Here is a 23,924-nt window from a genome sequence, read left to right on the forward strand (position 1 = left end):
GCTATGACCGGATACAGGCGCCGCTGGACCGGCAGGCACGAGCTCAGGTGAGTGACAGACAGACAGGCAGAGCGTGAGACGGAACAAAGAGTCTCTCTCTTTTCTTCTGATTTCAGCCTCGCGGATGCTCCCACTCCCGTCGTCATGGCAACCATATCATAGTCTGAGGTCATGAGGAGAGGAGTGTTGTCTCAACCTGCAGATAATATGATCAATATGATCAATGTATATGGTCCCAATAAATACATAAATAAATAAATATTATCAATATGATCAATATGTCTCCAACCTGCAGATAATATGATCAATATGTCTCCAACCTGCAGATAATATGATCAATATGATCAATGTACATGGTCCCAATAAATACATAAATAAATAAATATTATCAATATGATCAATATGTCTCCAACCTGCAGATAATATGATCAATATGATCAATGTACATGGTCCCAATAAATACATAAATAAATGAATAATATTATCAATATGATCAATATGTCTCCAACCTGCAGATAATATGATCAATATAGAAAACCTCTTCCTGTTTACCTGCTGTGTTTACAAATAAACCTGTGACATCATCAGTAAACATCAGTGACTGCAGCTTCTCCTCCTGTGGTCCAAAACAAACCGACGTGTCCGAACTCTGTCAGATCCAGATATTTCAGAGCTCTAAATGCCTGTCAGATCCAGATGTTTCAGAGCTCTAAATGTCTGTCAGATCCAGATGTTTCAAAGCTCTGAATGTCTGTCAGATCCAGATGTTTCAGAGCTCTGAATGTCTGTCAGATCCAGATGTTTCAGAGCTCCAAATGTCTGTCAGATCCAGATGTTTCAGAGCTCTGAATGTCTGTCAGATCCAGATGTTTCAGAGCTCTGAATGTCTGTCAGATCCAGATGTTTCAGAGCTCTGAATGTCTGTCAGACCCAGATGTTTCAGAGCTCTGAATGTCTGTCAGATCCAGATGTTTCAGAGCTCTGAATGTCTGTCAGATCCAGATGTTTCAGAGCTCTGAATGTCTGTCAGATCCAGATGTTTCAGAGCTCTGAATGTCTGTCAGACCCAGATGTTTCAGAGCTCTGAATGTCTGTCAGATCCAGATGTTTCAGAGCTCTGAATGTCTGTCAGATCCAGATGTTTCAGAGCTCTGAATGTCTGTCAGACCCAGATGTTTCAGAGCTCTGAATGTCTGTCAGATCCAGATGTTTCAGAGTTCTGAATGTCTGTCAGATCCAGATGTTTCAGAACTCTGAATGTCTGTCAGATCCAGATGTTTCAGAGCTCTGAATGTCTGTCAGATCCAGATGTTTCAGTAAGTTCAAAGAGACAGTAACACATGACACACCTGGAACTGATGAACTGATAGATGAGACTTTTCCTTTAAACCACGGCTAGTCACGACCACAGTGACAGAAAGTCTATGAATTATAGAGTAAGGCTGCACTTTAGTACTCTCAAGAAAAAGGTTTAGTGATGGTTTTACAAGAGAAAAGGCTATTCTCAAAATATGACAACTATATCCTCAAAATATGAAGACCTTAATCCCAAATTATGACAATTTTAATCCCAAATTATATGACAACTTTATTCTCAAAATATGATGATTTTATTCTCATAAATGTTGCGCTCTTTTTCGTAACAGAGGCTGTGACACTGTTGTGTAGCGCCCCCATCAGGACAAACTGGACATGTTTTATCTCCACAGCAGTCATTCATGTTGTAATGAAGTCTGCAGCCTGTAGGAGGCGCTGACAGCAGTTTTCAGTGATACTGATGATGTTTCCTCTGACCTCTCCACCACCCGCTGTGTCTCTGATCTGACAAAAACAAACACCGAGTGTGTGATTAGTGACACCATCTGTCAGTCAGAGGCCAGGGTGGAGACTATAGAGATAATCTGGAAAGTATTTGTTTCATGTCAAAACTACTACAAATAATAATTATTATTATAATTATTGTGATTGTGATAATAATAATAATATTGATAATAATGATAATGATGTTCCCCATCAGTTCCAGATTAGGGGAGGTTCCATTTTTCATCCTGTAGTCTTTGTGAGTTATATTTCTTAGTTTTCATCAGAGAAAAACTCAAATGATTGAGATTTAAACTGTTCAGAGGACAGTTTTCTTGACTCGCTGTATTTGAATCTGTTTCATTTAATTGACGGTGAAACGGTGAAAGTTTTGTGTCAGTCAAGCAGTGAAAACATGATGGACTGCTCCTTTAAATCAGCTGGTCAACAGTGAAATCACTGTGAAGGAAATCGGCTTCCTCACAGAGCGACAGGAAACACACACACACACACACTGATGCTGCTTTTGTCTGTCAGAGTGTGTGTGTGTGTGTGTGTGTGTGTGTGTGTGTGTGTGTGTGTGTGTGTGTGTGTGTGTGTTTGTGTGTGTCCTACTTTCGGCTCTTTGTTTGACGGCTTCATTGAAAACACACAAAGACACAAAGACAATCAGAAGACATGTGGACGACAGAGAGGTTACATTTATTAATAGAAACAGTCTTAATATAGACACAAATGACGTGAGGAAATAAAGGGATAAACACAAAGACACATGACAAGTAAAAATATTTTAAGAAAGACAATTATTTTCTCAACAAAGGAAATAAATGCAAAGAAAATAATTAAACAAGTAACATTTGGGTGGGTTTGTGTCCTTTTAGAAATAGCACTTTTGAAAAGTGAATTTCTCATGTACATAATGTGTTTAAGGGACAGTCAGTTTGCATGTGATTATATATATACATGATAAACTATGTGTCATATTAGCTTTTCTTTTGTCATGTCACATGTTACATACAAAAACATACGTAAAATGTCCAAAAACCACATGATGAACCAGGTGTTCATGAAATATTTTCTCATGTTCTACATTCACATCTGCTCACGTTTTTAAAGGATGATAAAGGCATATACAGTTTTTTGACGTGTTATATGTGAAATATAATAATTATGATATTTCACATCTTTTCATCATCATCATCATCATCATCATTGTATTTGTCATTTGACTCCACAGACACTATAACCAGAAGACTGGGCCAGATACAGGACCAAACAGGGCTAATTATTTTCTGATTCTGAGTCAAAGCGAGTTAAACTGGTACAAACATGGTCCAGTTTAAAACTAATCAGGGCTAAAGAGTCTGTTTACCTGTCTGTCTGTCTGTGTGTCTGTCTGTCTGTACAGGTAGCCCAGTGCTGAGGTGAGGTGGCTTGAGATAGGTGGTTGCCATGGCGCCCAGGCCGTCATCAGGGGAACTGTGGGGGCTCCACCTGATGCCCCCCCGCATCCTGGTGGACTGTTGCCTCCCCAACGGTACAACTCTTTTCTGTTCTAGTTTTCTCCTGTGTTAAGGGATGATGTTCTGGTGATGTTCTGTTGATGTTCTACTGTTCTCTAACTGTTCCCAACGTGTCTCAGGGATGATGGTGAGTCTGGAGTGTCTTAGAGAAACTCCTCTCATCAGCATCAAACAGCAGCTCTTCACGGAGGCCAGGAAGTACCCACTGTATCACCTGCTGCAGGTACACTCAGTCTGACCTTTGACCCCGCCTCCTTCATCCATTACTACAGGTAATAATATCAGCTCTCTGATTGGTCAGGAGGAGTCGAGTTACATCTTTGTGGGTGTGACTCAGGAGGCAGAGAGGGAGGAGTTTTATGACGAGACAAGGCGGCTGTGCGACCTCCGACTGTTTCACCCAATCCTGAAGGTCATTGAGCCGCTGGGCAACCGGGAAGAAAAGATCCTGAACCGAGAGATAGGTAACACTCACCTGAAAGACCTGTCACCACCTCATCACCTGACCAACCTGCTATCACCTCATCACCTAACCACCTGACCAACCTGTCATCCCCTCATCACCACACAATCTGACCGACCTGTCACAACCTCATCACAGACATCGGTCCATCACCAAACATCTCATCTCCAGCCCATACTGAGTCACCGAACATCTCATAGCCAGTGTTGGTGGTGTGATGACTCCAACCCCCCACCCCCTACCCTCCCACCACAGACTAACTTGGTCCCTGTGTGCAGGGTTTGCCATTGGGATGCCAGTCTGTGAGTTTGAGATGTTGAAGGATCCAGAGGTTCAGGACTTCCGCCGCTCCATACTGAGCGTGTGCAGAGAGGCCATGGAGGAGAGGGAGGGGGGTGGGGCCCACAGCCAAGCACTCTACGTTTACCCCCCCAATGTGGAATCCAGTGCCCAACTCCCACAGCACATCTACAGCAAGCTAGACAAAGGTACTGACTCAGAGTGAGCTGCAGGACCAGGACTCCCAGAGGCCGCATGGAGGGACTAATGGATACAGGCCTTCACCTGGTAGTCACTAACGGGTACAGGCCTTTGCCCGGTAGTTAGTAACGGGTATAGGCCTTCTTCTGGTAGTTAGTAACTGGTATAGGCCTTTGCCCAGTAGTCACTGATGGGTACAGGGTTTGCCCGGTAGTTAGTTACGGGTATAGGCCTTCACCCGGTAGTCACTAACGGGTACAGGCCTTCGCCCAGTAGTTACTAATGGGTACAGGCCTCTGCCCAGTAGGTACTTAAAGGTACAGGCCTTCACCCAGTGGTCACTTGCACACACAGACCTTTGCCCACTAACAGGTACAGGCCTGTGCCTGTTAGTCCCTCCATGAGTAAAACCTTGAAGGACACTGAATCCTAGGAGTCTCTTGGGATACAATAACAAAAATTGATGTAAGGTGATGCTTTCTTTCTACCTGTCTGTCTACAGGGAGGTTGATTGTGACTATCTGGGTGATCGTGTCTCCGTCCAACTCCAAACAGAAATACACACTGAAGGTAACACTGCATGTGCTGGTTTGTGTCAGGTCCTTCTTGTAAGACAGCAGCAGTAACTGAATCTCTTTATTTATATTAACATTAACAACGTTACAAGGGTTTAATTTAATTAAAGTTTAGCTAATTAAGTTCAATTTACCCGTTAGAAGCTCGGAAGTTCATGTACTCATTAGGAATCCAGGTCGATTTATTACAGTGAAGTTCTGGTTGGTTTCTGGTTCTTGGGTCATGTGCTGTGTCTCCGCCTCCCCCTAACACCGTTGTGTGTTTCTACAGGTGAGTCATGACAGTCTACCTGAGCAGCTGATAGCTGAGTCCATCAGGAAGAAAAGCCGATCCATGCACCTTTCACCTCAGCAGCTCCGCCTCTGTGTCCAGGAGTACCAGGGACAGTACATCCTGAAGGTACACCTGTCTCTCTGACTCATCTGTCTGACTTTGTCCAAGAGTACCAGAGACAGTAATGAACAACTGCCTGTCTGACTCACCTGTCTTTCTCCTCAGGTGTGTGGCTGTGATGAGTACCTGTTGGAGAAGTATCCTCTCAGTCAGTACAAGGTACCAGTTTCATTCTGAAAGATTCTTATGGACGAGCTCTATAAACCAACCTGTCTCACTGGCTGTCCCTTTACCTGTTTACTTGTCTGTCTGCCTGTAGTACATCCGCTCCTGTATCATTGTGGGCCGTCTTCCTCACCTGATGCTTGTCTCTAAAGATAGCCTCTACTCTCAGCTACCTGCCTCTGGCTTCGTCACACCTTCATACAGGTACAACAACCAATCAGTATATGAACCAATCAGGAGCATGTACAGGTGTACTGCAGCCAGGTAGAGGATGTTTGTTGTTTGTTTTACAGTCGCCGGACTCCTCAGCCATCTCCGTGTCCAGGAGGGGGTGATGGTTCTCCTCCTCGCTCTCTGTGGGCCTTTAACACTCTGCTGAGGGTCCGACTGCTCTGTGCCACGTACGTCAACGTCAACATCAGAGACATTGACAAGGTCTGTCTCTCTTTGTTTTGTGTCTCTTTGTAGACTGACCTCAGCAGCTCGGGTGTCTCTACAGAGTTTGAAATAGAAGGTAGAATAACTTTTGAAAGTTAAACTTTGGTCTGAGAGTATGGATTTAAAATCTGTTGCTGCCTGGAGCTTAAGTTGAGTTCCATGTTTTTATTGTACATCAGTGCTGCTTTTGTGGACTTTTGGCTCCTTATATGAAGAGATCTTATCACACTCTACTACACATCCAGATATACAGTACTGTGCAAAAGTTTTAGGCTGGTGGGTTGCTCCTGCATCTTGGAGAAGTTGCTGCAGTTCTGTGGATTTCGGCGTCTCAGCTGCTTCTGTCCATTCATGTAATCCCAGACTGACTGACCCTGTTGAGATCAGGGCTCTGTGGGAGCCAAACCATCTGATGCAGGACTCCTTGTTCTTCTTGTTGCTGAGGATATTCAAGTGATTCAAGATTCAGTACTTATACATTAAAATTAAATTCCATTTCTTCTTGACCAAAAACATTATATTTGCAAAATAAATTAAACAAATTGAACTACTAAAACTATATGTTTCTTAAAAATATACTTTGCAAATATATTAAGAAAGTTTCAGAAACATAAGTAGAGGGATTATATAAATACTAGGGGTGTCACGATTTTCCGAATCCATGACTGGATTTGACTTTCGATTTTAAGGTTATGATTTGATTAGATTTTCGATTTAAACATTTTTTTCAGCACTGACAGCTATGACATTGTTAGGCTATTGAGTCTTGATTTGTAAACATCAACAGATCATTGGTTTTATGCCCTAACAGCTGTCACTTACACTTTCAAATTCTTCTTTAAAAGGATAGGCTACATGGTATCAAGTGTGATAGCAATATAATTATTTAAGCGTAATAACAATAACTTTTACGTTTCACCACTCAATTGGGAGCAAACTGTTAAACACAAAAACAACTTTACAACAACAGCTTGAGTTTCCTCACCTGCAGCAAACTAAGTTTAAGTGTTGCACATTGTAAACGGTTCCTGCTCACTCGTCTCACAGTCAGCTGTACATAGAGACCAGCGTTATTCGTAACTCAGAGGACGGCTCGTTTTAGCGAAAATAAGGTTGTAGCTTGTTGTCTACATTACTACAGTAGCAAAGAGGTGTCATTTTTGTTTTAATGTTTCACTTATGAGTTATTGATCCACAAAGTCCAAATCTGTCAATATATTTCCAACGTTACCGCAGCGTGTAGCATAGCCTACAAACTAGTTTTCTGTCAACAGTGTGTTTGTTGTTTACATGACTCATGGGGAAGGCAAAGTGTTTCCACATCAGTGACTTCAGAGAAGCAGGAGGATTTCCAGTTCTATTGTTTCTCCATCATCTCCAACTCCAGCAGTGGCCATTGTGTCTCAAAATGTAATGCAGCTGCAGGCTACCGGTACGCTATGCTGCGTCATCTTTGAAATAATTTTTTTTCTCGGATTTGGTGGGGATGGGAGAGTCGTCGATCCTGCTTTTGATTTCTAAGGTCGAAATTGAACGCTCATTTTGATAAATTTTTGATTTAGAATCTAAATCATGACACCCCTAATAAATACACACAATTAAACAATGGTATAAAAGTCTAAGATATTCTTTATGACTGACTGGGTGTTTGGGCTTGTTGTCATGTTGCAAGATACATTTGGACCAATCAGATGCCTCTCTAATGATATCGTATTATGGATAAGAATCTAAACATCTAATGTGCCTAAAACTTTTACACAGTACTGTATATTCAAATGAAAACAGGGGAAGTGTGAGACACAGAACAGGTGTGCAGGTGTTTTGAAGTGTAATTACCTGAGTCCACCTGATCTACTTATGTTGTGAAGAACTGCTGCTTCAACTTGTTTGTGTTTGCTTGTAGATCTATGTGAGGACAGGTATTTATCACGGTGGAGAGCCGCTTTGTGACAACGTCAACACACAAAGAGTCCCCTGCTCCAACCCCAGGTAACAAGCTGAACTCTACATTAACAGTCCATAAAGTTGAACATTAGAAACCTGTTGTTGCCATGGAGATTGATCTAAACAATCAGCTGACATATATGGAGAAAATTCTCAGTTTAAATACTTTTCAAATTCAGGTTCTGTCTGAGTGCACTGTATAAAGTAAGAAAATACTAATCTGACAAAAAATGTTAAGTAACACGACAAATCCCACTACATCTACACCTGCCTCACTCCCTGTCTCTTTACCTGTCTGTCTGACTACCTGTCTGTGTCCAGGTGGAACGAGTGGCTGACCTACGACATCTACCTGGCGGACCTCCCTCGCTCAGCCAGACTCTGCCTTTCCATCTGCTCTGTGAAGGGAAGGAAGGGAGCCAAGGAGGTAGGATAGGAAAGAGAAGAGGTCACATGAACACATGAACCAATGACAGAGTGAGAGAAACATGTAGGAACCAATGACAGAGTGAGAGAAACATGAAGGAACCAATGACAGAGTGAGAGAAACATGTAGGAACCGATGACAGAGTGAGAGAAACACGTAGGAACCGATGACAGAGTGAGAGAAATATGTAGGAACCGATGACAGAGTGAGAGAAACATGAAGGAACCAATGACAGAGTGAGAGAAACATGTAGGAACCGATGACATAGTGAGAGAAACATGAAGGAACCAATGACAGAGTGAGAGAAACACGAAGGAACCAATGACAGAGTGAGAGAAACATGTAGGAACCAATGACATAGTGAGAGAAACATGTAGGAACCGATGACATAGTGAGAGAAACATGTAGGAACCAATGACAGAGTGAGAGAAACATGAAGGAACCGATGACAGAGTGAGAGAAACATGCAGGAACCAATGACATAGTGAGAGAAACATGTAGGAACCAATGGCAGAGTGAGAGAAACATGTAGGAACCGATGGCAGAGTGAGAGAAGCATGAAGGAACCGATGACAGAGTGAGAGAAACATGTAGGAACCAATGACAGAGTGAGAGAAACATGAAGGAACCAATGACATAGTGAGAGAAACATGAAGGAACCGATGACAGAGTGAGAGAAACATGAAGGAATCAATGACAGAGTGAGAGAAGCATGAAGGAACCCGATGACATAGTGAGAGAAACATGTAGGAACCGATGACAGAGTGAGAGAAACATGAAGGAACCAATGACATAGTGAGAGAAACATGAAGGAACCGATGACAGAGTGAGAGAAACATGTAGGAACCAATGACATAGTGAGAGAAACATGAAGGAACCGATGACAGAGTGAGAGAAACATGAAGGAACCGATGACAGAGTGAGAGAAACATGTAGGAACCGATGACAGAGTGAGAGAAACATGTAGGAACCGATGACAGAGTGAAAGAAACATTTAGGAACCAATGACAGAGTGAGAGAAACATGAAGGAACCGATGACAGAGTGAGAGAAACATGTAGGAACCAATGACAGAGTGAGAGAAACATGAAGGAACCGATGACAGAGTGAGAGAAACATGTAGGTCCCGTAGACTGTAAAAAATACGGATGTAGCCGTCGAGTTTAAAGAAAAAATTCCCTCCCTGTACAGTTGTCATAAATAAGCTATAGAGACCAGGTTGTAAACATGTTTATTTCTGCTGTTAAGTTGGACATTTTACCATGGGGTCTATGGGGTCTGTGAGGGTCTATGGAGATGTATGGGGTCTATGGGGGTCTATAGGGGTCTATAGGGTCTATGGGGGTCTATGGGGTCTATAGGGTCTATGGGGTCTATGGGGTCTATAGGGTCTATGGGGGTCTATGGAGTCTATGGGGATTGACTCGCTTATAGAACCAGCCTCAAGTGGCCATTTTAGGTACTGCAGTTTTTGGCTTCATTTTTCAGCCCTGGAGGTTTCCGCTTGGTAGGAACCAATAACAGTGAGAGAATGAACAAACTGTCAAGTATCTGATAGAACCTGCCCCCCCCACCTGTCTGTCTGTCTGCCAGGAGCACTGTCCTCTAGCCTGGGGGAATGTGAACCTCTTTGACTATCAGGACATTTTGGTTTCGGGTAAAGTTGCCCTCAGTCTGTGGCCCGTCCCTCATGGCCTGGAGGACTTACTCAATCCCATTGGGGTCGCTGGTTCAAATCCCAACAAGGTACACAGCACCTCTTTCTGTCAGTACCAATAAAGATATCTGATTGATCCTGATTCCATTGATGAAATGTGTGATTGATTCTCTCATCCTCTGCAGGAGACTCCCTGTGTTGAGCTGGAGTTCTCCTGGTTTAATCAGACGGTGGTGTTTCCTGATGAGCAGCAGATAGAAGAACACGCCAACTGGACCATCAGCCGAGAGCTTGGCTACAACTACTGCCACGGATTGGTAAGACGTGCATATAAATATGTATATGTAAATATATATATATGTGTATAAAACATCAGAAATTGAACAAAAATTAAAAAATAAAAAATACAATGAAATAAAAGTTTGGGCCCTGCATAGTCAGTAGTCAGTAATCCTCCTCTGGCAGATATCACAGCATGCAAACGCTTTTTGCTGCTAAACGTCTTTCAGTTATTGTATTTGGGATTTTCTCTCATTCTTCCTACAAAAGGCTTCTAGCTCTGCAATATTCATTGTTCATCTTGCATGCACAGCTCTTTAAAGATCTACACACAGATTTTCAGTAATGTTTAAGTCAGGGGACTGTGAGGGCCGTTCCTAAACCTTCAGCTGGTGTCTGTTGAGGTCATCCATGGTGGATTTGGAGGTATGTTTAGGATCATTATCCTGTTGGAGAAGACGTCCTCTTCTCAGCTTCAGCTATTTTACAGACGTTGTGATGTTTGCTTCCAGAATTTGCTGGTATTTAGTGGAATCCATTCTTCCCTCCAGCCCTGCATTGTTTCCTGTTCCTGATAACATGATGGATCCACCTACATGCTTAACAGCTGGCAAGCTGTTCTTTTCATGAGATGCTGCTTCTTGTTTTCTCCAAACATACCTTTGCTGATTGATTCTATTTTAACGTCATCAGTCCACAGCACTTGTTTCCTAAATGCTTCAGGCTTCTGTAGATGTTCTGTTTCACTTCTGATGTTGGATTTTATGATGAGGATCAGATAAGGTTTTCTTCTACTGACTCTCCCATGAAGGTCTTGTTTCTGCGAGCATCGCTGCACAGTGGTAATATATATTCAACTGCTGCCATGGACTGGTAATAATAAATAAATAATAACAAATAAATAAATAATCCACCTGTCTGTCTCTCAGAGCAGTCGTCTGGCGTGTGACAGCAGTGTTTCAGCAGCAGATGGGGAGCAACTTCGGTCTCTCTGCTCCAAAGATCCTCTCTATGAGCTCTCTGAGCAAGAGAAGGACTTCCTCTGGAGACACAGGTGAGGGGCGGGGCTTACTGTGGAGATACAGGTGAGGGGCGGGGTTTACTGTGGAGACACAGGTGGGGGGCGGAGCTTACTATGGAGACACAAGTGTCTGCACCTGTCCCTACTTTTGTATCTTTATCTTTACCTGTCTGTCTGTCTGTCTATCTGTCTCTCTCTCTGCAGACATTACTGTGTAAACATCCCAGAATCTCTTCCAAAGCTCCTTCTGTCTGTTAAATGGAACTCCAGAGACGAAGCGTCACAGGTAAAAAACACACTTTTACTGTCAGGACGGATTCTCTGAATATGTCAGTTAAACTCATCAGTCACCTGTCTGTTACCTGTCTCTCTTCCTCCTCCTCAGATGTACTGTCTGCTGAAGGAGTGGCCTCTGATGGAGCCCGAGTCGGCTCTGGAGTTGTTGGACTGTAACTTTCCTGATCCGATGGTCAGAGAGTTCGCACTGCGCTGTTTGGTTCAAGGTCTGACAGACGACAAGCTGTCGCAGTACCTGTTGCAGCTCGTACAGGTACGTTTACAAACTCACCTTATGGTACAGCACCTGGTGCAGGTGCAGTTACATCCTTAAGAGTTTTGGATATAACTTATATATAGGATATAATCCTCCCCTTTTAGCTGGCAGCAATATCTACCTTAAGCACACATAGCGTACACTCTGCACACCGGCACCATCTATCACCTGGGTCAGTGCAAGGCATCAACAGGAAAAATAGAGAGGATGCCACTCCTCCATTGCGGACAACATGTGTCAGTTCAGACGTCCTCATCACTGCTTTTTGTTATGTCCTTAACAGTTTTGTTACCTGTATAACAGTTATAACCCATACACCGACTGAACGTTTGTCATTTTATTCTGCAACTGCTGCATGTTCATAGCAGCATGGCTAACAAAAAAACTGAACAGAGGCAAGGTTACCCACAATCCCTTTTGTGCTCCTCACTCTGTGATTCATGCTAGCCCAAAATACACAACAGGTGTGTTCCACATAAAACTTACAAGTTGAATTCTGTAAAACTTTATTAGTTGTATTTATATATTATTTGACAGCATCTTTAAGACAAAAAGAAATGGTGTTTTCCAGGTGTTAAAGTACGAGATGTACCTGGACAATCCTCTGGCTCGTTTCCTGATCAAGAAAGCTCTGACCAATCAAAGGATAGGACACTTCTTCTTCTGGCATCTCAAGTGAGTAAGATTATCTGTGGATTAAAGGAGCAGGTCACCCAAAAGCTGTAAAGCTTATCTTTATCGCCACCCTGTGATCCTCAGTGGTGACTGGATCAATAATTCATATACTAATTTACTACTTTTACATGATTAGTTTTAGATAAATATGTTACTTAATGTGTTCAAACTAACAGAAACACTGTTCACAGGTCAGAGATGCACAACAAGACAGTGTCCCGACGCTTTGGTCTGCTGCTGGAAGCTTTCTGCAGAGCCTGTGGCATGTACCTGAAACACCTGAACAGACAGGTGAGCAGCGGCTCCGTCATTAACCTGAAGCTGCTGCCATCTAGTGTCTGAGTGTGGTACTACAGCCAATAACATGACTGTGTGTGTGTATGTATGTGTGTGTGTGTGCGTGTGTGTGTGTGCAGGTGGAGGCCATGGATAAACTGGTGAACCTGACAGACACACTCAAACAAGAGAAGAAGGACGAGACACAGAAAGTATGACACACACACAAATACAAAAGTACACATTTAAAAAAGTGTTACAGAAATGTTTTAATGTCACATTTGAAATGATATAATAATATTATAATCATGTTGTGATTGGTTGATGATGACGTGTTAATGTGTTGTGATTGGTTGATAGACTCAGATGAAGTTCCTGGTTGAACACATGTCTCGTCCAGATTACATGGAGGCTCTGCAGGGATTCGTCTCTCCTCTGAACCCTGTTCACCAGCTGGGAAACCTCAGGTAGCACTTGAAGTACCTACACACCTCCAACCTACCTGCCTACCTACTGACTGACCGACCGACCTACCTTCCTACCTACCGACCGACCGACCAACCAACCTACTTACCTACTTACCTACTTACCTACCTACCTACCTACCTACTGACTGACCGACCGACCAACCAACCTACTTACCTACCTACCTACCTACTGACCTACTGACCGACCGACTGACTTACCGACCGACCGACCAACCTACCTACCTACCTAACTACCTACTGACTGTCCAACCGACCAAACTACCTACCTACCCACTGACTGACCAACTGATGGACCAACTGACCGACCTATCTACTTACCTACCTTCTGACCATCCCAACGACCTAACTGCCTACCGACTTTCAAACTGACCTAACTACATACCTACCTACTAACCTACTAACCTACTAACAAACTGACCAACCTACCTAACTAACAACCTAACTAACTAAACAACCAATCAAGTAACCAACTGGTTGACTGAACTAAACTAGTGAAGTCATTAAGTTTAGTTAGTTTAGTAAGCTTAACTAACTAAACTGAACTACTTTAACTACTTCACGAAACTAAACTGAACTACTTTACTAAACTAAGTAATTAAATGTAACTACCTTACTAAACTAATTAACAAATGTAACTATTTTACTTAACCAACTAAACTTAATAACTTTATTAAAGTAAACTTACCTACTTTACTCAACTAATAAATAATTAAACTTAACTACCTTACTAAACTAACTAAACTACTTTACTTTACTTTACTAAGTAACTAAACTTAACTGCTTAACTAAACAAAAGTAATTAAACTTATCTACTTTAAATTAATTAAGTAGCTGAACTTAACTAAACTAACTAACTAACTAAATGAACTGAAGTGTGAGTAAAAGAAGTGGGTTGAAGTATCTGCTGAGGTGTAAGTGCTGAAAGCAGATAAAATGCCTGAAAGCAGTCAAAGGCTCAGGTGAAGACATAAAGAAGTAAAGCGCAGTGTAGTCTTGCTACACGAGACAATCACTTTACTACATGACACACCCTTGGTTAGCTTTAGGCATGAGGAGGGGGATGGCTAGGGTTAGTTTAAGGGTCGAGAGGGGGGGTTATCTGCAAGACTGCAGATAGACATTGGTCCTCCAGGCTGAAGGAGTGCAGTGAAGTGCAGTAAAGTGAAGTAAAGCGCAGTAAAGTGCAATAAAGTGTTGTTTCTCCAGGCTGGAGGAGTGCAGGATCATGTCGTCAGCGAAGCGCCCCCTGTGGTTGAACTGGGAAAACCCCGACATCATGTCCGAGCTGCTCTTCACCAACAACGAAATCATCTTCAAAAACGGAGACGGTAGCTAGCTCAGTGCTAACAACAGCACTGTTTTCAATAGAGAAAGCTAACCATGCTAACAGGGGTTGCGTGTAATGTAATGAGTAACCTGTGTCTTGCAGACCTGCGTCAGGACATGCTGACTCTGCAGATCATTAAGATCATGGAGAACATCTGGCAGAACCAGGGCCTGGACCTGCGGTGAGAGCAGTGACATCATCAGTGTCTATGACATCATCACACAGCTGGCTAACTGCGTGTGTGTTTGTGTGTGCGCAGCATGCTGCCGTACGGCTGCCTGTCCATCGGGGACTGTGTGGGTCTGATCGAGGTGGTGAAGCACAGTTTCACCATCATGCAGATTCAGTGTAAAGGAGGCCTGAAGGGGGCGCTGCAGTTCAACTCCAACACCCTGCACCACTGGATCAAAGACAAGAACCGGGGAGAGGCGTCAGTACCTGTCTGTCTCGTCTGTCTGTCTCACCACCCTCCTGTCTGTCTTGTCTGTCTGTCTCACCACCCTCCTGTCTGTCTTGTCTGTCTGTCTCACCTCCCTCCTGTCTGTCTGACTCGTCTCACCACCCTCCTGTCTGTCTGACTCGTCTCACCACCCTCCTGCCTGTCTGACCTGTCTCACCACCCTCCTGCCTGTCTGACCTGTCTCACCACCCTCCTGTCTGTCTCTCAGGTATGACCGGGCCATCGACCTGTTCACCAGGTCGTGTGCAGGTTACTGCGTAGCAACATTCATTCTGGGAATTGGTGACCGACACAACTCCAACATCATGGTGAAGGAGAACGGACAGGTGAGTCCTGACTCTGTAAGTGTTCTCCTGCACTGAACTCACTGAGCCTCGCTGAGCCTCGCTGAGCCTCACTGAGCCTCACTGACCCTTATTGACCCTCACTGAGCCTCACTGACCCTCATTGAGCCTCACTGAGCCTCACTGACCCTCACTGACCCTCACTGACCCTTATTGACCCTCACTGAGCCTCACTGAGCCTCACTGACCCTCACTGAGCTCACTGACCCTTATTGACCCTCACTGAGCCTCACTGACCCTCATTGAGCCTCACTGACCCTCACTGACCCTCGCTGACCCTCGCTGAGCCTCGCTGAGCCTCGCTGAGCCTCGCTGAGCCTCGCTGAGCCTCACTGAGCCTCACTGAGCCTCGCTGAGCCTCGCTGAGCCTCACTGACCCTCATTGAGCTTCACTGACCCTCACTGAGCCTCACTGAGCCTCGCTGAGCCTCGCTGAGCCTTGCTGAGCCTCACTGACCCTCATTGAGCCTCACTGACCCTCACTGACCCTCACTGACCCTCTCTGAGCCTCACTGAGCCTCGCTGAGCCTTGCTGAGCCTCGCTGAGCCTCACTGACCCTCTCTGACCCTCTCTGAGCTTCACTGAGCTTCACTGAGCCTCGCTGAATCTCACTGAGCCTTGCTGAGCCTCGCTGAGCCTCACTGACCCTCTTTGACCCTCTCTGACCCTCTCTGAGCCTCACTGAGCTCACTGAGCCTCGCTGAATCTCACCTGATCCTCACCTGAGCTCCGCCTCTTCCTGCAGCTGTTCCACATCGACTTCGGTCACTTCCTGGATCACAAGAAGAAGAAGTTTGGTTACAAGCGGGAGCGAGTTCCCTTCGTGCTGACGCAGGACTTCCTCATCGTCATCAGTAAAGGAGTCCAGGAGTCCACCAAGACCAAAGAGTTTGAGAGGTCTCACCTGCACCTCACCTGTCATACTGTAACGCTGCTGTCTCCCTCTCTGCCCGTCTCACTCTACGTCTGTGTTTCAGGTTCCAGGAGATGTGCTATAAAGCTTACCTGGCCATCCGGCAGCACGCCAGCCTCTTCATCAACCTGTTCTCCCTCCTGCTCGGCTGCGGGATGCCCGAACTGCAGAGCTTCGACGACATCGCCTACCTGAGGAAGACCCTGGCTCTGGGTAAGAGAGACGGGTAGAGAGACAGACAGGTAGAGAGGGAGACAGGTAGAGACAGAGACAGGTAGAGAGAGAGACAGGTAGAGACGGAGAAAGGTAGAGAGAGAGACAGGTAGAGACGGAGAAAGGTAGAGAGAGAGACAGGTAGAGACGGAGATAGGTAGAGAGAGAGACAGGTAGAGACGGAGATAGGTAGAGAGAGAGACAGGTAGAGAGAGAGACAGGTAGAGACGGAGATAGGTAGAGAGAGAGACAGGTAGAGACGGAGATAGGTAGAGAGAGAGACAGGTAGAGAGAGAGACAGGTAGAGACGGAGATAGGTAGAGAGAGAGACAGGTAGAGACGGAGAAAGGTAGAGAGAGAGACAGGTAGAGACGGAGATAGGTAGAGAGAGAGACAGGTAGAGAGAGAGACAGGTAGAGACGGAGAAAGGTAGAGAGAGAGACAGGTAGAGACGGAGATAGGTAGAGAGAGAGACAGGTAGAGAGAGAGACAGGTAGAGACGGAGAAAGGTAGAGAGAGAGACAGGTAGAGACGGAGATAGGTAGAGAGAGAGACAGGTAGAGAGAGAGACAGGTAGAGACGGAGAAAGGTAGAGAGAGAGACAGGTAGAGACGGAGATAGGTAGAGAGAGAGACAGGTAGAGAGAGAGACAGGTAGAGACGGAGATAGGTAGAGAGAGAGACAGGTAGAGACGGAGAAAGGTAGAGAGAGAGACAGGTAGAGACGGAGATAGGTAGAGAGAGAGACAGGTAGAGAGAGAGACAGGTAGAGACGGAGATAGGTAGAGAGAGAGACAGGTAGAGACAGGTTTTCTTCATAACTAAACTGCACTATAACAAAACAACAGGTGTCAAAAGTATTTGTTGTTTCTTGTTTGTTGTTGTTTTGTTGACTGTTAACTTGAGAACAGTGTTGATGTCACTGATAGAAACATGAGACCAGAGATGATCCTTTGTGACATCACTTCCTGTCTCACATCCTTCTGTCTGTCTGTCTCTCAGAGAAGAGCCAGCAGGAGGCGCTGGAGTATTTCACCAAACAGATGAACGACGCTCATCATGGAGGCTGGAGCACCAAGATGGACTGGATCTTCCACACCATCAGACACATGCCTAACGAGCATTAATGCCTAACGAGCGCCGAATGAACATTAATATATACACACATATACATATATATAACACACACCATCAGACACATGCCTAACGAGCATTAATATATACACACATATACATATATATAACACACACCATCAGACACACCTAACGAGCATTAATATATACACACATATACATATATATAACACACACCATCAGACACACACCTAACGAGCATTAATATATACACACATATACATATATATAACACACACCATCAGACACACGCCTAACGAGCATTAATATATACACACATATACATATATATGACACACACCATCAGACACACACCTAACGAGCATTAATGCCTAACGAGCGCCTAACGAGCATTAATATATACACACATATACATATATATAACACACACCATCAGACACACACCTAACGAACATTAATATATACACACATATACATATATATAACACACACCATCAGACACATGCCTAACGAGCATTAATGCCTAACGAGCGCCGAATGAACATTAATATATACACACATATACATATATATAACACACACCATCAGACACATGCCTAACGAGCATTAATGCCTAACGAGCGCCTAACGAGCATTAATATATACACACATATACATATATATAACACACACTATCAGACACACACCTAACGAACATTAATATATACACACATATACATATATATAACACACACCATCAGACACACACCTAACGAACATTAATATATACACACATATACATATATATAACACACACTATCAGACACACACCTAACGAACATTAATATATACACACATATACATATATATAACACACACTATCAGACACACACCTAACGAACATTAATATATACACACATATACATATATATAACACACACCATCAGACACGCCTAACGAACATTAATATATACACACATATATATATATATAACACACACCATCAGACACGCCTAACGAACATTAATATATACACACATATACATATATATAACACACACCATCAGACACACACCTAACGAACATTAATATATACACACATATACATATATATAACACACACCATCAGACACGCCTAACGAACATTAATATATACACACATATATATATATATAACACACACCATCAGACACGCCTAACGAACATTAATATATACACACATATACATATATATAACACACACCATCAGACACACACCTAACGAACATTAATATACACACATATACATATATATAACACACACCATCAGACACGCCTAACGAACATTAATATATACACACATATACATATATATAACACACACCATCAGACACACGCCTAACGAACATTAATATACACACATATACATATATATAACACACACCATCAGACACGCCTAACGAACATTAATATATACACATATACATATATATAACACACACCATCAGACACACACCTAACGAACATTAATATATACACACATATACATATATATAACACACACCATCAGACACGCCTAACAAACATTAATATATACACACATATACATATATATAACACACACCATCAGACACACGCCTAACAAGCATTAATATATACACACATATACATATATATATAACACACACCATCAGACACACACCTAATGAACATTAATATATACACACATATACATATATATAACACACACCATCAGACACACGCCTAACAAGCATTAATATATACACACATATACATATATATAACACACACCATCAGACACACACATATACATATATATAACACACACTATCAGACACACGCCTAACAAGCATTAATATATACACACATATACATATATATAACACACACTATCAGACACACGCCTAACGAACATTAATATATACACACATATACATATATATAACACACACCATCAGACACGCCTAACGAACATTAATATATACACACATATACATATATATAACACACAACATCAGACACACCTAACGAACATTAATATATACACACATATACATATATATAACACACACCATCAGACACGCCTAACGAACATTAATATATACACACATATACATATATATAACACACACCATCAGACACACGCCTAACGAACATTAATATATACACACATATACATATATATAACACACACCATCAGACACGCCTAACGAACATTAATATATACACACATATACATATATATAACACACACCATCAGACACACGCCTAACGAACATTAATATATACACACATATACATATATATAACACACACCATCAGACACACGCCTAACGAACATTAATATATACACATATATACATATATATAACACACACACACACTGTGTTTACTGCGCTACTCTGTGAGGATGACGATGATGAAGGTGTGTGATTGTCGTAGACTTTAGCATCATGACGTCATGTTGGTGGGATGGTTGTCATAGCAACACAAATCTCAGGGTCACCGGTCAGAGGGGTCGGTGAGGATGCCAAAGGCATGCTGGGAAAAGACGACGCTGATGATGATGAAGATGATGTCGTAAATGTCTTCCAGTTGGTGCTAATGTTAGCATGTTAGCTCTGTGTGAATTACACAAACAAACTTTATTGCTGTAGCGTACATTTTGAATCAAACTTTATTGACAAGCAGCTGTAACTTTATTACCTGTTTGTAGGGAGAATTTGAATGAAACCAGCTTTATTGAAACCAGCAAAGTGAACACTGTGGTCACTGTGAGAGCAATAAAACCTCCAATGACTGATCAATACTTTGATTATGACAATCAAAAGGAGCTCTGACCAATACGAAGGCAGAGCTGACCAGCCGTGGACGGAGTCACTGTGCTGACATCAGAGTGAACCAACCAATCAGGTTTCTGTGGACATGAAAAGTAAAAAGCACAATGAGATGAATTAATGTTCAGACTTCTTATCTTATGTGATGTTTGATCATGGTATTGATCATATAATCAATGTTTGACATGTTGCAGGTGACAAACACCTGAATCCACATCAGACTTCAGCTTTGAGTAAACGTCAGTATTAAAATAAACATCAGTAGATTAATGAGTAGAAACAAACATCAGGGTCACAAAACGATCTGAGAGTTCAGGAATTAATCTGTCTGAGAAATATTATAATCTATAATAAATTATGATAAATACTCAGAACTTTTTTAAATATTACTGTAACAGAACTTTTTTCTCAAATATTAAATCTTTTAAAAACAATCTGACTGTTTTTGAAATATTACGACTTCCTCTCACATAAAATCTTCAGCCCTTTCCTTGAAATATTGACCTTTTTTCTGAAAAGTACATTTTTAGTCTTGAAATATTCCAACTTCTCTTCAGAAAGTCACAACTTAAAACTTACATTGTTACGCGTTTCTCATGAATTAAACCTTCTGATACAGTTCAGCTCCTTTCTCCTGAGATTACCATGTTTTTATATTTCATCTTTATGTTTAAGTGTTGAGGCTTTTTTCTGGAAATCTCAGATTATACCAATACTTGGCTGTATTGATCATAGTCTCTGGTATTGATAACTTCCTGATTGGCTGTTGATGATATCTGTTGGAGTGTAAATGTAACACGAGCGTTCACAGCTGCTCTGAACTGATCTGAACTCAGTTGAAACAACATATCATCAAGTTTTATCAGGGATCAAAGTCTTTCCACGACAATCTGAACCAATCAGCTGCTTGTTAGCTGTTAGCTTTGTTAGCCTCTAGTGCACTGTATCTTATGAGCCATGCTAGGCTAGCTGTTAGCCTGCTAGCTGAGCTGGTGCACTCTAATCCATAGTTAGTTAGTTAGTTATTTAGCTGAGCTGTTGCACTGGAACAATGCATCATGGGTAGGGTTAGTTAGCGTAGCGTAGCATCAGTGGAAACCTTCCTGTTCCATTGGCTGCCAGCCAGCAGGGGCGGGGCCAAACTCAGACGGATTAAAGGGTCATGATGCCCGTTTTTTAATGTGAAGGTTTGTGTTTGTTTTGCTCAGGTCAGAGGTCAGGTCGCCGTCACCGACCTGGCCCCGCCCCCTGCTGCATGCTGATCTATTTATTGATTTATGACATCATCAACTGTGCTGGTTACCATAGTGACTGATACAGAAGTGAGCAGACATGCTGTGTTTGTTTCCATGTGATCAAATTTATTGATTGATTTCTAATCATTTACACCTGTAGTGTTAAACTGATGGTTTGGTGACTGATTGATGTATTTAACAGGCATGATGGCTGATATAATCAGTTTCTTAATGTTCAGTATTGATTTGTGATAATTATTGATCCTGTCCGATCATCTATTGACCCCTACAGGAAAACTGTCTAAAAAAAAACTGACTTTTTTATAGAAATATTTTTGTTTCTTCAAACTATTCTGAAATGTTTTGCACAATTTCACAATTTTCCTTTGTTTATATTTGAAACATTACGATGTGTTGTAGAAATATTTATGACTTTACTCTCAAAATATCACGACGGAGGAGAAGAGGGAAGGAGGACTACAGGCCGACGCCCACAGCCAATCAGAGGGCCCGTATACGCTGATGAGAAATCAAATCTTTTAAATGAACTTTCCAGCAGGTGGCCTGTAGCGTGTGACGTCACTGCAGGAGGAAGCACTTATTGATCTCTGTCTGTGTTGTTATCATTGTTGTACTTTTAAATAAAAGCTCAACAGGTGTGCTGTGTTTGCTTTGAGCTGCACTTCCTCTGACGTCCACTAGATGCTGCTGTCAAAACAAAACGTTACACATTTCTCTTTGTGTTTTGAAGTAGTATGACTTTCTCCCGTGGATGTATAATTAAAATTGGATACAGCGCTGCAGCTCAGTCAGTTTCTCCCAGTGGCCACTCGCAGTATTACAGCAAAAACTCCTCCCAAACAGCATTTTCCCAAAGACCTCCGTTATAAAAGAGACGTCTGTAAAACTGTTGACAGGACGCCTCCAACTGTAAACAAGGTCCCTTATGTCTCTTTCTTTTATCAATTTTTGATCCATGGAGGTTTAATATTTGTAAAACTTTCCTCAAGCTGAGAAGTGATTTAAAAGTCTGTGAAGGAATGTCTGTCAAAAATCTGTTGGCTGTAAACCCCCCGATGTAAACCCCCGATGTAAACCCCCCGATATAAACCCCCCGATGTAAACCCCGGATGTAAACCCACCGATGTAAACCCCCGATGTAAACCCCTCGATGTAAACCCACCGATGTAAACCCCCGATGTAAACCCCTCGATGTAAACCCCTCGATGTAAACCCACCGATGTAAACCCCCCGATGTAAACCCACCGATGTAAACCCCCGATGTAAACCCACCAATGTAAACCCCCGATGTAAACCCCTCGATGTAAACCCCTCGATGTAAACCCTCGATGTAAACCCACCGATGTAAACCCCTGATGTAAACCCACCGATGTAAACCCCCGATGTAAACCCACCGATGTAAACCCCCGATGTAAACCCACCAATGTAAACCCTCGATGTAAACCCCCCGATGTAAACCCCTCAATGTAAACCCACCGATGTAAACCCCTCGATGTAAACCCACCGATGTAAACCCACCGATGTAAACCCACCGATGTAAACCCCCGATGTAAACCCCTCGATGTAAACCCACCGATGTAAACCCTCGATGTAAACCCCCCGCTGTAAACCCCTCGATGTAAACCCCCCGCTGTAAACCCCCGATGTAAACCCCTCGATGTAAACCCCTCGATGTAAACCCACCGATGTAAACCCCCCGATGTAAACCCCTCGATGTAAACCCCTGATGTAAACCCACCGATGTAAACCCACCGATGTAAACCCACCGATGTAAACCCCCGATGTAAACCCCTCGATGTAAACCCCTCGATGCAAACCCACCGATGTAAACCCCCCGATGTAAACCCCCTGATGTAAACCCCCCGATGTAAACCCCCGATGTAAACCCCCCGATGTAAACCCCCGATGCAAACCCCTCGATGTAAACCCCCCGATGTAAACCCCCGATGCAAACCCCTCGATGTAAACCCACCGATGTAAACCCACCGATGTAAACCCCTTGATATAAGACCTTGATATAAAGCCATCCGGGGGTTTATGTGACAGTCGAGCCGAGGCTGATATCCAGATCTTATAATATGTTTACATGCTTTTCCCAGAAATACAATAACTGTTCGACTTCTGAGTCAGTGTGGGTGTAGAGTTTCAGAATAAAAGTACCACATACACGCAATACCCACATATACACACACAATACACACAATACACACATATACACAGTATATTGTTATACTGGATTATTATTGCAGATAAATTCATAGATGAGGTCCAGTGACGAAGACTTTGGAGTCTTCGTCACTGGACCTCAGATATTTTCATTAGTTGGTATTTTTATTGTATTAT

At 42.8% G+C, this 23,924-nt stretch overlaps 1 protein-coding gene across 1 annotated transcript in view; it reads left to right on the forward strand.

Moving 5' to 3' along the window:
- The window catches only part of zgc:158659 (uncharacterized protein LOC791141 homolog), an 18,562-nt gene extending 286 nt beyond the window's left edge, over nucleotides 1-18,276 (forward strand). The window contains exons 1-28 of the mRNA XM_044341885.1: nucleotides 1-47; nucleotides 3,209-3,337; nucleotides 3,443-3,546; nucleotides 3,625-3,787; nucleotides 4,065-4,274; nucleotides 4,769-4,836; nucleotides 5,113-5,241; nucleotides 5,341-5,394; nucleotides 5,495-5,604; nucleotides 5,694-5,835; nucleotides 7,742-7,827; nucleotides 8,104-8,209; nucleotides 9,802-9,954; nucleotides 10,051-10,182; nucleotides 11,074-11,198; nucleotides 11,370-11,451; nucleotides 11,551-11,715; nucleotides 12,290-12,393; nucleotides 12,585-12,684; nucleotides 12,810-12,881; nucleotides 13,030-13,136; nucleotides 14,364-14,485; nucleotides 14,587-14,665; nucleotides 14,744-14,914; nucleotides 15,153-15,270; nucleotides 16,035-16,186; nucleotides 16,267-16,415; nucleotides 17,417-18,276. The exon at nucleotides 1-47 is cut by the window's left edge and continues 286 nt beyond it. Of these exons, the coding sequence (XP_044197820.1) occupies nucleotides 3,253-3,337; nucleotides 3,443-3,546; nucleotides 3,625-3,787; nucleotides 4,065-4,274; nucleotides 4,769-4,836; nucleotides 5,113-5,241; nucleotides 5,341-5,394; nucleotides 5,495-5,604; nucleotides 5,694-5,835; nucleotides 7,742-7,827; nucleotides 8,104-8,209; nucleotides 9,802-9,954; nucleotides 10,051-10,182; nucleotides 11,074-11,198; nucleotides 11,370-11,451; nucleotides 11,551-11,715; nucleotides 12,290-12,393; nucleotides 12,585-12,684; nucleotides 12,810-12,881; nucleotides 13,030-13,136; nucleotides 14,364-14,485; nucleotides 14,587-14,665; nucleotides 14,744-14,914; nucleotides 15,153-15,270; nucleotides 16,035-16,186; nucleotides 16,267-16,415; nucleotides 17,417-17,541 (3,213 nt within the window). The 5' untranslated portion in view covers nucleotides 1-47; nucleotides 3,209-3,252 and the 3' untranslated portion in view covers nucleotides 17,542-18,276. The remainder of the gene's footprint in view (nucleotides 48-3,208; nucleotides 3,338-3,442; nucleotides 3,547-3,624; nucleotides 3,788-4,064; nucleotides 4,275-4,768; nucleotides 4,837-5,112; nucleotides 5,242-5,340; nucleotides 5,395-5,494; nucleotides 5,605-5,693; nucleotides 5,836-7,741; nucleotides 7,828-8,103; nucleotides 8,210-9,801; nucleotides 9,955-10,050; nucleotides 10,183-11,073; nucleotides 11,199-11,369; nucleotides 11,452-11,550; nucleotides 11,716-12,289; nucleotides 12,394-12,584; nucleotides 12,685-12,809; nucleotides 12,882-13,029; nucleotides 13,137-14,363; nucleotides 14,486-14,586; nucleotides 14,666-14,743; nucleotides 14,915-15,152; nucleotides 15,271-16,034; nucleotides 16,187-16,266; nucleotides 16,416-17,416) is intronic.
- Nucleotides 18,277-23,924: the final 5,648 nt, after the last annotated feature.

The sequence above is a fragment of the Thunnus albacares genome, chromosome 22, assembly GCF_914725855.1.
Source record: "Thunnus albacares chromosome 22, fThuAlb1.1, whole genome shotgun sequence".
Lineage (NCBI taxonomy): Eukaryota > Metazoa > Chordata > Actinopteri > Scombriformes > Scombridae > Thunnus > Thunnus albacares.